At 38.1% G+C, this 14196-nt stretch overlaps 1 protein-coding gene across 1 annotated transcript in view; it reads left to right on the top strand.

Annotated features, from left to right (window-relative positions):
* The window catches only part of PTPN2 (protein tyrosine phosphatase, non-receptor type 2), a 151080-nt gene that overhangs the window by 106580 nt on the left and 30304 nt on the right, over positions 1-14196 (top strand). Inside the window, exon 5 of the mRNA XM_006877595.1 lies at positions 5471-5608. Coding sequence (XP_006877657.1) covers positions 5471-5608 — 138 coding nt within the window. The remainder of the gene's footprint in view (positions 1-5470; positions 5609-14196) is intronic.

The following is a 14196-nucleotide window of genomic DNA, read 5'->3' as shown; positions in this document are numbered from 1 at the left end:
TTTACAGTAGTGGTCCTATGCAGTATTTCTCTTTTTGTGACTGACTAATTTCACTCAGCATAATGTCCTCAAGGTTCATCCATGTTATGCGGTGGCTTACCGCTTCCTTGTTATTCTTCACTGTAGCATAATATTCTATTGTGTGTATGTACCACAATTTGTTTATCCATTCTTCAGTTGTTGGGCACTTTGGCTATCTCCATCGTTTTGCTATTGTAAATAGTGCTGCTATAAACATTGGTGTGTGCATATATCTTCTGCTGCTATAAACATTGTTGTGCATATATCTTCTTGTGTTGTGGCTCGTTTTTCTTGTGGGTAAATACCAAGTAGGGGGATTGCTGGATCATAAGGTAGTTCTATTTTCAACCTTCTGAGGAAACGTCATATTGTTTTCCAGAGAGGATGGACCATTTTGCAATCCCACCAGCAATGCAAGAGTTTGTTCTTCTATCTTAGTGGTATTGAGAGACTTGTCTTCCAACTGACTGATATTTCCTTCCATCTCATCTATTCTACTCCTCTGCCCTTTTAGGGAGTTTTCTATTTCTGCCATTTTGTTGTTGATTGTTTGGACCTCTTTCTGTAGGTTTTGGATTGTTTCTACTGCTGTATCTATCTTGTTTGATTGTTCCTGTAGTGCTTTTCTGACTTCTTCCTTATTTTTCTCAACTCCATTGTAAAGTGTTTTGAGACATTTTACAATTATTTTTCTGAATTCTTTCTCCGGTATCTTCAAGGCCTGCCCTCCTTCCAGCATGGAGAGAAGGTCTACTTCTGGTTCATTTGTCTTAGATATTTTATCTCTTTTTGGGACATGTGCCGATATGGTCATCTGCTTTTGCCTCTCGGACATGCTTAATGTTTATCTGTGGCCCTAATAATTAAGTATGTGTTCTGGTAATTTTTTATGTTTTCTAATTACCTCCAGGAAGAAGTGATCAGGATGTGGTCTTCCCTTTTCACTCTCCTTATTGCTTAACTCAGAGTAACTTTTTTTGGGCCTCAGTTGGGCCTGGGCCTCGGCAGCAAATTTCCCCGCATTTCCTGATATCTGTACCGATATCCCTATCTATTTGTTCAACTTTGTTAGTTTATGCTTACTTTTCTCTGGAAATGCAGCCTTCTAAGTGGGGTTTTTCTAGCCCTGTATTTCAAGGTCTGCAGGGGGCAGAGGCACTCTCCGGCATGGGCTCGGATACGGGAGCTGCGTGCAGGCAGTCAAAAGCTTAAAATGCCTGTAATTCCTCAGCATCTTTTAAAAAATCGAGTTCAGAATGTTGAAATATAAGATCTTATGTTTGTTCAAAGGCTGGCTGTCTGCTATACAGAGGTTTCCTATGTGCAATTCCGCCCCTTTTCCCCGAGACTGCCCTACCTGAGCTGCCTGGTCAGAGAAGCGCCGGAAGTCCTCTCCCCCATTACCTTCTTGCCTGCATGGTTTCTGCTCAGAAATCAGAACTTAGTCTTACTGTTTCTCTTTTGCAGATAACTTTTCATTTTTCCCAAGCTGCTCTTAGGATTCTTTTCTTGGCTTTGGTTTTGGAAAGCTTGATTATAATATATCTTGGTGATTTTCTTTTCGGATCTCTCCTGTGTTGGTTTCATTCAGTTTCTTGTATGCTTATCTTCTCCTCTTTTATGATATTAGGGAAGTGTTCCTCCAACAATTCTTTGACACTCTTCTCTGTGCGTTTTAATTGACTCTTTTTCTTCTGGAATTGAAATCACCTGTAAGTTGTTCCTCTTTATGGTGTCACACATAATTATTAGGCTTTCTTTGTATTTTTTTAAGGTTTTTATTGTGGATTGAGTGAAAGTTTATAGGGCAGATCATCAGTTTTACGTTCAACAAATCATACACCTCTTTCATTACAATGGTTATAATTCCCTCCTTGTATCATCAGTTAACAGTATTTCTCTCTGTTCACTTTAATTTTTTTGAAACAAAACAAAACAAAAAACACTTAGGCATATATAATAATTTACACTTCCAAAGGGCACATTCTACAAGTCTGCCTCCTGGCCACCAGCTCTTAGTCCCGCTTTTCCCATGAACCTAGAGTCCTCAGCCACTCCCCTCTCTCCATGACCCCATCTCTGCCTCCATCTCTGGTGTCGCCGCTTCTCTGGATTGTTGTTGTTAAGTGCTGTCGAGTCAGTTCCGACCCATAGCGACCCTGTACAGGGTTTCCGAGGGTGTAAATCTTTACGGGAGTAGAAAGCCTCATCTTTCTCCCCTGGAGCGGCTGGTAGTTTCGAACCACTGACCTTAAGGTTCTCAGCCCGATTCGTAACCACTACGCTACCAGAGCTCCTTGCTTCTCTGGATAAGGTCCCGCATTCTGCTTATGCTCTTCTCCCTTGATGGTCCTAGGGTCCTCTGTTCCTGGACTATAAGATTAACTAGTCCCCTGTTTTTATTACAAAAGTTCTATCTACCTTTACAATTGTGACAGCAGCAATTAGTCATGATAACAGTTATTCACTATTGTATCATACGGATCTTATCCCATGTCTTTTCACCAGAGCTCCTCACTGCACTTTTACCTAATACACCATCTTGTTTGTTCTCTGGCTTTCGCCTTTTTTTTTTTCCCTGATTGTCCTTCTTGCATACTAGTACTGAGCGACTTATCTTCAAATTCACTAATTCAGGCTTCCATTACCTCAAATCTACTCCTTTTCCCTTTCAATATATTTTCCATTTTTCAAATCTTACAATTAATCTTCCATATATCTAACTATAAGTTTTATATTATTATAAAACTTGTGCTTAAATTTTGTTTGTTCCTGTAGTGTTTTCTTGAAATTTTTCCTAAATTATTTTCTGTGTTATCTTGGCTTTCCTCGATTTTTCTGTCAATTCTTTGAAGATACCTAAATAACGTTCTTTTGAGTTCTTTGTTAGTTATTTCCGTTACCTCTTCTTCCTCAGAAACATTTCCTGTCTCTGCATCTTGGTCATTTGAGACATTCTTTCTTGTTTCGTCTTATGAGCTAAAATTGTCTTTTGTTTCCAGGGCATTGTGAGGTTGTCATATTTGTATCTAACTGATGATTATATTTTGGTGTGTTTGGTGTATTTGGTAAGGTGGAGGGTTAGAGAAAAAGAGAAAGACCCCCCCCAGCGAGATGGATTGGCAAAGTGGCAGCATCAATGAGGTCAAGCGTGGCAGCAATTGTGAGGTTGGCCCAGGACTGTGAGGGGTGTTCCGTTCTGTTGTATATATGGTCGCTATGAGTCGGTACTGACTCGATGGTACCTAACGACAACAACAGTAGGCTCTTACCAACTGTTTCCTGCGGGTATAGTTAGAGAATGGAAGTTTGTATGTGGTTCTCATATACTGTTGCTGTTCATATGCTTCAGTTTAGGTTGGAATTTGTTGGTGTTGGCTGCTGCCTGTTTTTGATCCGGTACTATAGGAATAGGTATTGGCTCTTGCCCAGTGAGTGGATCTGCAGAGTTACAGTTTTGTTGGACTGTATGTGTGTGTTTGTGGTCTCCTTTCAGGTAGGGAATGAAAGCTTCTCCTTCCCAACACACTAAAAAAAAAACAAACATAATAAGCAAGGAACCAACAATGAAAAGAGAAAATAATGAAGGGAAAAAAAGAAAGAGAATCAGGCAGCAGCAAGATAAAAATAGTATAACAGGTCTGGTGACAAAATAGTGACAGGGAAATGAAGTTATAGAAAAGTAAGACAGAAAATAAAAGGAAGAAATAGAAATAAACAAGAGGGACAGCAAAATGGAGCTATAGAAGAGAAATATAACGAGACGAAGTAATAGGATGGAATTTTTTAAAACACTTAGAAAAACTAGAGAGAGGGGAGACAAAAATCATAACAGAGTTGAGAGTAGTAAAGAAAGATCAAAAGAGTTAAAAAAATAAAAGAAAAAGAAATAAGAAACAGAAGAAAAGAAGGAAAAACAAAGTGGATATAGAAAGGATAAATTTTAAGGAAATAGAAGTTGAAGGAGGAGAAAACAATGAAACTAATAAACCAATTCCGAAAACAAAACAGCACAGCTGTTAGAGTCAGAGAAGATGGAATTCTGGGCCTCCTGCAAGCCACTGATTTGACTCCCAACCACGTGTCTCCAAATTCCCAGAGAGCAGGGTCTTTACAGTGAATGGATGAGCTTGCAAGCTGGCCACCCCTCTTGTTCAGCAGGGGAGCATGGGGAAAAGAAGGAATCAAGCCTTACCTGCCACTTTTGCGAATGTGCTCTGCCAGGTCATCTAATGTTACCAAAACTGTTCAGAAGATGGTCGCATGATCATGTTTGGCTGTTCACCAGTCAGTCTACCTCTCTTACCATCCCTGCTCAACTTCTCCCACCAAGCATTCAATCCACTTCTATAACCTGTCCTCTAAAGTTTAGAGAACCAGGATTTTCATTTATGTGTGTTTCATTTGTCTCTCATATTGCTGTTGTAGAGGGTCCATGTAGCACGTCAGTCTAGTCTGCCATCTTAACCACTTGTATACATTTTTTAATGTGTTTTATGTTTTAGCACCTTTGGAAGTATGTCATAATATTCATTTATTTTGGCTATGTTTTTATTGTATGTTATTTATGGCTATTTGTGATTTGCAAAAGGAGAAAGGGTCATTTTAAAAAAGAATATTTCGTTGGTATTTCATTCTAATGAAATGACTTTTTTTTTTTTTTAATCTAACCTTGCCTCAGCCTGCTAGCTTCATGCTTTTCAAATTAAAAATTAGGTTTTACTTCAGCTATACAATATCTGTCTTTGCCTTTTTAGTTTATAAGTTAAAGGAACATTTTACAAACCTACTTTATAAAATGCCAGTCTTACTAATATACATTAAATAATGAATATAGACAGCCACCAGGTTATGAATGGGATCCTTTCCTAAGTGTGTGTAAGTCAGAGTTTTAGGTAACCTGGAAGATGCAAATGGTTTTTATTAAGCATACATTCATATAAGAAGGAGCCCTGGTGTCACAGTTGCTTAAGCGATGGCTTGCCAACCACATGGTCTGTGCTTCAAACCTACCAGCTGCTCTGCAGAAGAACATCAAAGCTAATGATTTACCATCTTGAAAACCCTAAGGAGCCATTCTGCTATGTCATATAGTCATTATGAGCAAATGAGAAGAAACCCCCTTAGTACAATAAAATGCTTTCTCCTGATTTAAAGGTGCATCTGCAGCAAATGACAGTGATTGTGATGAAGAATTTGTTGCAAGTTAGGTATTTGTTCAGTTATTTCAGAGTGAGGATAGATTTATGTAATCGAGAACATGTGTGGGTTGTCTATAAGTTGGACATTCATAACCTTGGGACTGCCTGTATAGTGGTAACTGTTCTTAGGTTTGTGTGCTCCACAAAAATAGTTTGTATTTGTGTGCAGTTTGTTTTCCTGTTTTAACTTTAGATGGCTTCATAGTGTTTTCAAATTTAAGAAATCACATACATATTTTTAAATTTAGGTTAAATGTGCACAGTACTGGCCAACAAAAGATGACCGAGAGATGATGTTTAAAGAAACAGGATTCAGTGTGAAGCTCTTAACAGAAGACGTGAAATCATACTATACAGTACATCTACTGCAATTGGAAAATGTCAATGTAAGACTATTTTCATGCCTTAAAATCTGGGTTTTTTATGATTAAAAGAGTGAGTTTTTGTTATTAGATTTCAAGTTGGTACAGCACAAGGGTAATGTATTAAACTGTCTAGTTATAACTATGTGCCTCTATGTGGTAGCTCTTTGAAGACTATTTAGAAACTAGGGATTTCAAAGTTCACATTGATATTTTAGGATTAAATGTAGTTTATAAAAATGGAAGGGTTTAATATCAAGCAAGTCTGTATTTAAATCCAACTCTGGTCCTTAGTACAGGCATACTTTGGACCTGTTTGTTCTTCAGCCTCCCTGAGCCTTTCCTTCACTTTAAAACAGGGGTTATAATTCTACCTTACAGGGCTGTTGTAGGATCCCATTAAGTCCTGATATAGAATGTTGTTGTTAGGAGTCCTGGTGTGGCACTGTGGGCTAATGCGTCACGTGTCTCATAAACAAGAGCTGCTGGTACTTCTCACTGTTGAGAGTAGCCAGCTAGTCTAGAACAGACAGACTGGAGTGGTGTGTGAATTCAAGTCAAGTGATTCACCACAGAAATTGTCATTATTTAAATAGTAAACAAATTTATCTCTTCTCAAGAACATTTACTTGGAATTTTTGCCAGAAATATGTGAAATTGCTCCTTGGTAGGTGGTCGAGATATATACAAGGAGGCTTCAAAAATTTGTGTAAAAATTACATTATCTTTTCATTCAGTTTTTCACAGATTTTTTTTTAAAGATCTCTTGAGTCCTGGTTTTGTGATGTAGCATAGGCATTGGACTGCTAACCAAAATGTCTGCAGTTCAAGCCCACTAATCGCTCCTTGGAAACTCATTATAGGGTCTCTTTATAGGAAATTGACTAAACGACACTTAACAATACAGATAATTGATTGTAAAGTTGCTATTATGGTAAAACTGCTGGTTATCAAGAAATTTTTTGTCATATATCTCATCTACCTTCTTTATATTGTAATCAGAATAAGAAAATACATAAATGAGAATGATTCTGAGATACCATTAGAAACAACAGGAAAATGTTTGCTAAAAATGATTTCAGGACTGTTCCCAATCTGTAAGTTGAGATTTCTTTTGTTCCACCAGTAAGTGAATTAATTGGTTTACATAACAGCCAAAATAAGCAAGACTATAGAAAAGACAAAGGATATATATAAGTACTTTTTAGATGTGTGAAAATTCCTTTTATTGTTCTCGTGGACATCTCTCTATTTTTACTGTACATAATAAACATAGATGCATGCTGTGAGACCCAGGTTCTACTTTTCCTTTGTCTGGTTTCCCTTATCCTCCATGCCATAGCTTGTAGTGATCTCTTGGTTCACCCAAGAAGACTCAAAGCTGGGGATTGGAAGGCTTAGGTTTAGAAATTCACAATACTTCATTTTGCACCAGTTTACATATGTTACTACATTGAAATACAGCAATAACTATTTGATCTCAATGTAGTAACATATGTATTACTAAAACAAGTGCTCATTCCCAAAAGCAGTGCTCATTCCCAAAAGCAGAACTGCATTTCTATAATGCTCATTCCCAAAAGCAGAACTGCATTTCTATAACCCAAACTGTCTTCTTTTGGTATTTATCCAGGTACCTCTTCTTCATACAGCCTTAAAGTTGATTTAGGTGGAAAAGGGTGTAGATGTGTTTTTGTTCTGAAGCATTCCCAAGTGAGAATTAAAATCTCAGTAATAATAATAAAATAGAACAACTTTTATATTTTATCAGGTTGCAAAGAATTTTCACATATATCTCATTTGACCCCACAGTATTTCTATATGTGAATAGATGTTTGTTTTTTTGTTGTATACATTTGGATTAGTTCTGACTCATACTAATCCTGAATGAGGTTTCTGAAAGAGGCTGGTGGTTTGAACTGCCAGCCTTGTGGTTCCAGTCCAGTGCTTATACTCCAGCAGCACATCAGGGCTCCATATATTTGAATAATCTTGTATTTCCATTTTTTATTGTTTTTAAAAAGCATAGTACCAGCATTCCATTAAGCTATGGAAGTTCTCCCTAGTTTATTTCACTAGTAATTGGCAGGCCGGAACTTAACTCTAGGTTTCCTGACTTTGTTTTGAAAAGATGCTAATTGTTGTCAAGGAAAAGCATCTTTCTGAAGTTGAGACCACCAATGAGTTGGCTAAACCACTTATGTTTTAGATGCTAGCTCTATGTGGTATAATCAAATGATCACTATATTTGTTATTAACCTGGGTTCAGAGTTCTTCATAATAAAATGGTTTGTTTATTGTATACTTTAAGTTTTAGTAAAAACTACGAAAGGTAAAAAAAGATGTCATTTCACTATAAAGTGGGGAGAATTACATTTAGAACCAGATCACCTATGTTTAAATCTTGACTTCCACATCTGGATATATGATCGATAACCTGACATTCATTGACATCTTTGCCTCAGTATTCCCATCTTTTAAATGGGATAATAATGTACCTAGTTCATAAAGATGTTCAATTGAGGATCAATTGAGCAAATACTAAAAGCCATATAGTATGGAATCACAGTTGTTAGCTTCTGTTATTTTTACATGTTCTCTTTGTGAAATTTAAAATTTGGGAAGGACTACAAGAGCAAGGAGAAGGAGCTCTGGTAGCATAATGGTTACAAGTCGGGTTGCTAATCTTATGGTCAGCAGTTCGACACTACCAGCAGTTCCGTGGAAGAAAGATGAAGCTTTCTGCTCCTGTAAAGATTTACACCCTCAGAAACCCTATGCAGGGTCGCTATAAGTCGGAACTGACTCCATGGCACACCACCACCACAAGGGCAAGGAAGGAGCTCGGTTGCGTAGTGGTTACGAGTCGGGCTGCTAAATTCAAGGTCTGCAGTTCGAAACTGCCAGCCATTCTATGGGAGAAAGATGAGGCTTTCTGCTCCTGTAAAGATTTACAGCCTCGGAAACCCTATACAGGGTCACTATGAGGCAGAATCGACTCCATGGCACATAACCTTCACCACCACCACCACAAGAGCAAGGGGCAGTTTAAAAGAACAGATTAAGCAAATGGAATATTAAAGGAGTGATATAAGGTAAAGATAAGGTAAAGTAAAGAAGTGACAACCAGCATCAGCTTGCAGAATTTAATTGAAATACCTGTGTTGCAAAAGAACTGTTTTCTTCTAAATAAGTCTGAATTGAGTCAGATTGGTTTCTACAGCTGTCATGTAAGCAGGCCCTCTTCTTTTCAGAGTCTCTAGTCTAATTCAGTACAGCTGCATGTAAAGGGCCCTTTCTGCTGTCTCAATTAGAGCTAAGACTTTGTTCCATGCCCCTTAGTAAGCAGGGATTCCATCTATGTTTTCAGAGTTGACCTTTGGCTAAAATGATGAAAATAGTTTTGAGGAGCTTTGTTAAAATATAAGGTCAAGAATACTTCTTTGTCTCTCACCTTATTTGCTCTTTATTGTTTTCCATAATACTATTGACAAGCTTTATTTTTAGAAATAGAATTCCAGGAGTTCTGTTTTAAATGCTATCTCCTATTTCCTTGTCCTTATAGACTTGAAAAGGAGCTCTGGTAGTGTAGTGGTTACAAATCAGTCTGCTATTCTCAGGATCAGCAGTTCAAAACTGCTAGCTGTTCTGCGGGAGAAAGATGAGGCTTTCTGCTCTGGTAAAGATTTACAGCCTCGGAAACCATGTACAGGGTTGCTATGAGTCAGAACCGACTCTACGACACATAACAACAACAACAACAATAGACTTGAAAGGGAACCTAATCAGAATGGTGCTGACCTGTGACTTGATTCAGAATAGTTTAAACAATCTCAGTATACCTATAATGTTTCCACTCATTTCTGCCTAATAACCTACACACCTCAATACCACACTGTAGTTCACCCATCTCTTAGGTTTTTTTTGATGTTACATCCATTTGTAACAACTGTACTTCCCTACACTTATCTCCATTTTACTAGCTTGTTTTTAGTCATTGTATGTGTTTAATTTTGACACAAGTACAGGATGGCAGTTTGAGTCCACCTAGATGCACCTAGGAAGAAAGGCTTGATGATCCACTCCTAAAAGATCATAGCCATTAAAAATCCTATATAACAAAATTCTACTCTGAAACACATGGGATTGCCATGATTCAAGTTTAACTCAACAGCAACTAGGGGTAAAACAAAAACAGTTTGTAACTCCTGGTGTGGTGCTGTAGGGTAAGCACTGGATTGTAACTGTAAGATTAGCAGTTCAAACCTACCAGCTGCTCCTTGGAAACTATACAGAATCGCTTTACTTTGGAACTGACTCGACAGCATTTAACAACAACAGTGTGTAAGGACTTTATTGCAACTGTACTCCTCAAGTCCAATGTCAAGCACACTTGAATGGATGTTCTAGAACTCAGGTGTGCTCCTTTTGCCATGCTACTGAAAACCTCTCCGTGGTCTCCATCAGTAATGAAAGAGAATCCATTTCCAGAGTGGTGTAACAAAGCTCTGGCTTGTTTGCTTTCATCTCCTATAGATACTAGGATTGGTTTATACTAAAGTGCTTGCACTTCTCAAAGTTTGTTGCTTGGGGCCCCAACTTTATGTATGCATCTCCCTCTGCTTAGAATTCAACCCATACCTTTCTCTTCCTGTAATAATCCTTGCCTTCTGATCTGGTGAGTTCTATTCCAATTTCAAAGTGAATTTCTATAACTAAATCTTTATTATTGCCAATGTACGAATCCTATCAAAATTGATGCAGGGCTGAACTAATGCAGTGACAAGGTACAAATTGGAAATTTATTTCAGAAATGATATTGATATACTCTGTAACTCTTTAGAGGAAATATTAAGTGAAGAAGTTGAAAATGTGGAGAGTTTTACAGTTGATTAGAACTTTTTAGGGGCTACAATAAAATTGTAGCACTTTGGGTTAATAAGCTGAACTTCAAGGTTGGTTTGAAGCACAAGGTCAGTGGCTCAAGCTCACCAGCCGCTCCTCAGAAACCCTGTATAGGGTCTCCATGAATCGGAACTGACTCAGTGGCACTTAACAACACAGTAAAATTGTTTAATGAGCCCTTGTGTGGTGCTGTAGGATAAGTATTGGACCACAAGATTGGTTTGAACCCATGGTTGGCAGTTCAAACTCAGCAGCTGCTCTTAGGAAACTCTATATAGGGTCGCTATGTTAAGGTCGCCAGCACTTAACAACAACAATAACAGTATCCAGCTATGGAGTTCTGGAATGGTGCTGCAGGATAAGCACTGTACTGCAAGATCAGTTTTAAACCACAAGGTCCTCAGTTCAGACTCACCAGCCACTCCTCAGAAACCCTACACAGGGTCACTATGAGTTGGAACTGACTCGACAGAACTTAACAACACCAATCTTGAGCAAAAATTACACAAGCAAAGGAAAAGTAGACAGTCAATCAGGACTGTGGAGTAACCATAAGTTTTGAGCCAGGAGATGATGCAATAGTAAGTAAGCCCTCAAACTTTGCGGCTGTGTCCTGCTGAGCCCTGTCATCACTGCTTATAGTTCAGGCTCCAAGAGGGGCTGTATGTGTGCAGTTTGAAGAAAACATGACTTTGAGCTAGTCAAAAGACCAGCCTTTTTAGGCTATTTATTTTTTACGTGGGTATTGAGATGTTACTGCTAAACACTTTGTAATAAAAAACTGCAGTTTCAATTCATTTGATTTTTTTTTTTCATTTCCTATTTTTTATATTGTCACTGTTAGATATGGTGAAATCGGTTCCAACTCATAGTGACCTTATGCGAAACACAGCTCGGTCTTGAGCCCCCCTTTTTAAAAACTATAAATCAATTCATTTTTTTAATTTATCAAAATTCATTCTTTTTGGTATACAGTTTTATGAGTTTTCAGTTATGATTGGGTGGCTACCCAGTCAAGATAGCAGAGCAGTTTCATCACCCCCCAAAATTTCCTCCCGCTGCTTGTTAATAGCCAACCCTACCTTTGTCCACTCCTGGCAACCACATAATCTGTTTTTTGCTTTTATAATTTTTGTTTTTTTGCAAAGTGTCTCATAAATGCAGCCATACTTTGAATCTGGTATCTTTCACTTAGCATAGCTAATTTTAATTTAAGGGGATATGTTTTTAAAATCTAGAAATGATAGTGATAGTTACTGTTAATTAATAATGGAGAATTGTAGTGCCTTTAGGATACTGAGAATCTATGAATCATTGTGTTTGGAATCACTGAAGCTAGATATTAAAATTGGTCATTAAAAGTTTATAGCTTTACAATGAAGAAATGGGCCAAGTTCAGCCACGTTCCATAAACTCCTGTTGACCTGGAGATGAGAGAGAGAAGAGGAAGGAGAAGGGATGGTTGGTCCAAAGTGTGGTAAGACCTGGGGGCTCCTGAGCTCCCGGACAAGGACATAGCCATGGAGGGTTAGAGCTGAGAGTGAAGCATCCGGCTTATATGAAGTGAGGGGAGACACACGAGAGCACCCAAACTTGCAGATAGTACTCATTTGACCTAGCCTTGCTGGCTTGATGATCAGAACTCAACTAGAGGAAGATTTAAAAAAAAAATTTTTTTTTTCAAAATAAAACGAGGGTAAATTACTACAATTTGATGAACTTGATCTATACTCATGGATGTAGTAGCTCAAAATACCAACAGAGAGGGAAGGAGTCTTTACATCAAGTATGAGTAGTATCCCCTCTGTATACAGGGTAGATAGGGCAACTTAACTACCTAAAATGAGAGGGCAATAAAGGCACAAAGTGATTGGCTTACAAGTTTTCAAGAGGGAGTTTAGTTTAAGAGTGTGCGGGGGAAGATAGAGTCTCCACTGAATGGTTTTCATCTTGTCTGGACAAGTCTGGTGAAAAGAGATGGTGATAATATTTATTATGATTGAATAGTAATTGTTATCATGATTAATTGCGACTGTCACAATTGTAAAGGTAGAAGTTTTGTAACAAAAACAGGGGAGTAGTTAATCTTACAGTCCAGAAACAGAGGACCCTAAGATCATCAAGGGAGAAGACCACAAGCGGAATAGCCGGACCCTATCCAGAGAAGCAGTGGCACCCAAGATGGAGGCAGAGATGGGTACATGGAGAGAGGGAGCAAGCAGCTGAGGACTCTAGACTCATGGAAAGAGTGGGACTAAGTGCTGGTGGCCAGGAGGCAGGCTTGCAGAATGTGTCCTTTGGTTGTTTAAGTTATTATATACTCCTGAGTGTTTTTGTGTACATCTCTCCATCTCCACCCCCTGAAAAAAAAGAAAAACAGAGGGAATGAAAGCAAACAACTGTTGAATGATGGTGCATGGAGGAGATTGTAATCATTGCAATGAAATGATGGTGTAAACTATCAATCACTTCACAACAATAATAATAATAATAATAAAAGTATATAGCTTTAAAAGAACATTTTAAAAATCTTTTAATTTATTTTACCAGTGCTTTTCTAATACACGACTAAATCTGGGACTCGAATCTTAAATTCTAAAAATAAATTTGTTTTGAAAAATGTAAGGTAACTTTTAAGTTTGAAATTTTATACTGAGAACTAGATGCTTTATTAATTGAACTAGTAACCATTATATTATTTAGTTTTTTAAATGTTGCTTCTATGCCTCTTCCATTCCAAAAAAATCTTATAATAAAACTGAAAAGCAGGTACAAAGACACATTCAGGGACTACTGCTGCATTTACATAAATAGTGTAACGCAAAAGGTAGCTGACAAAAGTCAAGGTACATTTTCTTGAGTTCATTAGAAATAAAGATCATCTGAAATACCTAGCAAGTGGGAATGAGTGCAGGGCAGGTATTAAGAGGAAATATTTAGTATATTGGTAAACACATCAGCAAAAGCATATAAACAGTTTCAGGATTGTAAATTATAATAGATAAAGGCAGTAATTAGAAGAGGTTTTTTTTTTTTTTTAAGTTTTTTATTGTGGATCAAGTGAAAGTTTACAGGGCACATCATCAGTTTCACATTCAACACCTCATATAACTTGTTTCATTACACTGACTACAATCCCCTCCATACACCATCAGTCAAAAGTACCTCTCTCCATCTACTTCAGCTCTCTTCAAAAAACACACACACACAAAAAAACCCACCCAGGCATACACAATAAACCACATCTCCAAAGGGCACACTCTGCAAGTCTGCTCCCGGCCTCCAGCTCCTAGTCCCTCTCTTCTCAGTTGATGAATCCAGAGTTCTCAGCCACTCCCGCTCTCCCTGCCCCCATCTCTGACCCCATCTCTGGAGTGGCTGCTTCTCTGGACAAGGTCCCGCATTCCATTTGTGTGTTCCTCTCCTGACGGTCCTAGGGTCCCCTTGTCTCTGGACTGCAAGATTAACCACTCCACTTTTCTTTGCTACAGAACCTCTACCTTTACAATTGTGACAGTCACGATTAGTCATGATAACAGTTATTCACTATTGAATCTTACGAATCGTATCCCCATCTTCTTTCACTAGACCCATCTAGACAAGATGATAACTATTCAGTGGGGATTCTTTCTTTCCCCCCACACTCTTAACTAAGCTCCCTCTTGAAACCTTGTAAGCCAGTCACTTCGTGCCTTTATTGCCCCCTC

Source organism: Chrysochloris asiatica, unplaced genomic scaffold, assembly GCF_000296735.1.
Source record: "Chrysochloris asiatica unplaced genomic scaffold, ChrAsi1.0 scaffold00533, whole genome shotgun sequence".
NCBI classification, from domain to species: domain Eukaryota; kingdom Metazoa; phylum Chordata; class Mammalia; order Afrosoricida; family Chrysochloridae; genus Chrysochloris; species Chrysochloris asiatica.
Note: the sequence above shows the minus strand (reverse complement) of the source record. Positions and strands in the feature narration are given on the sequence as shown.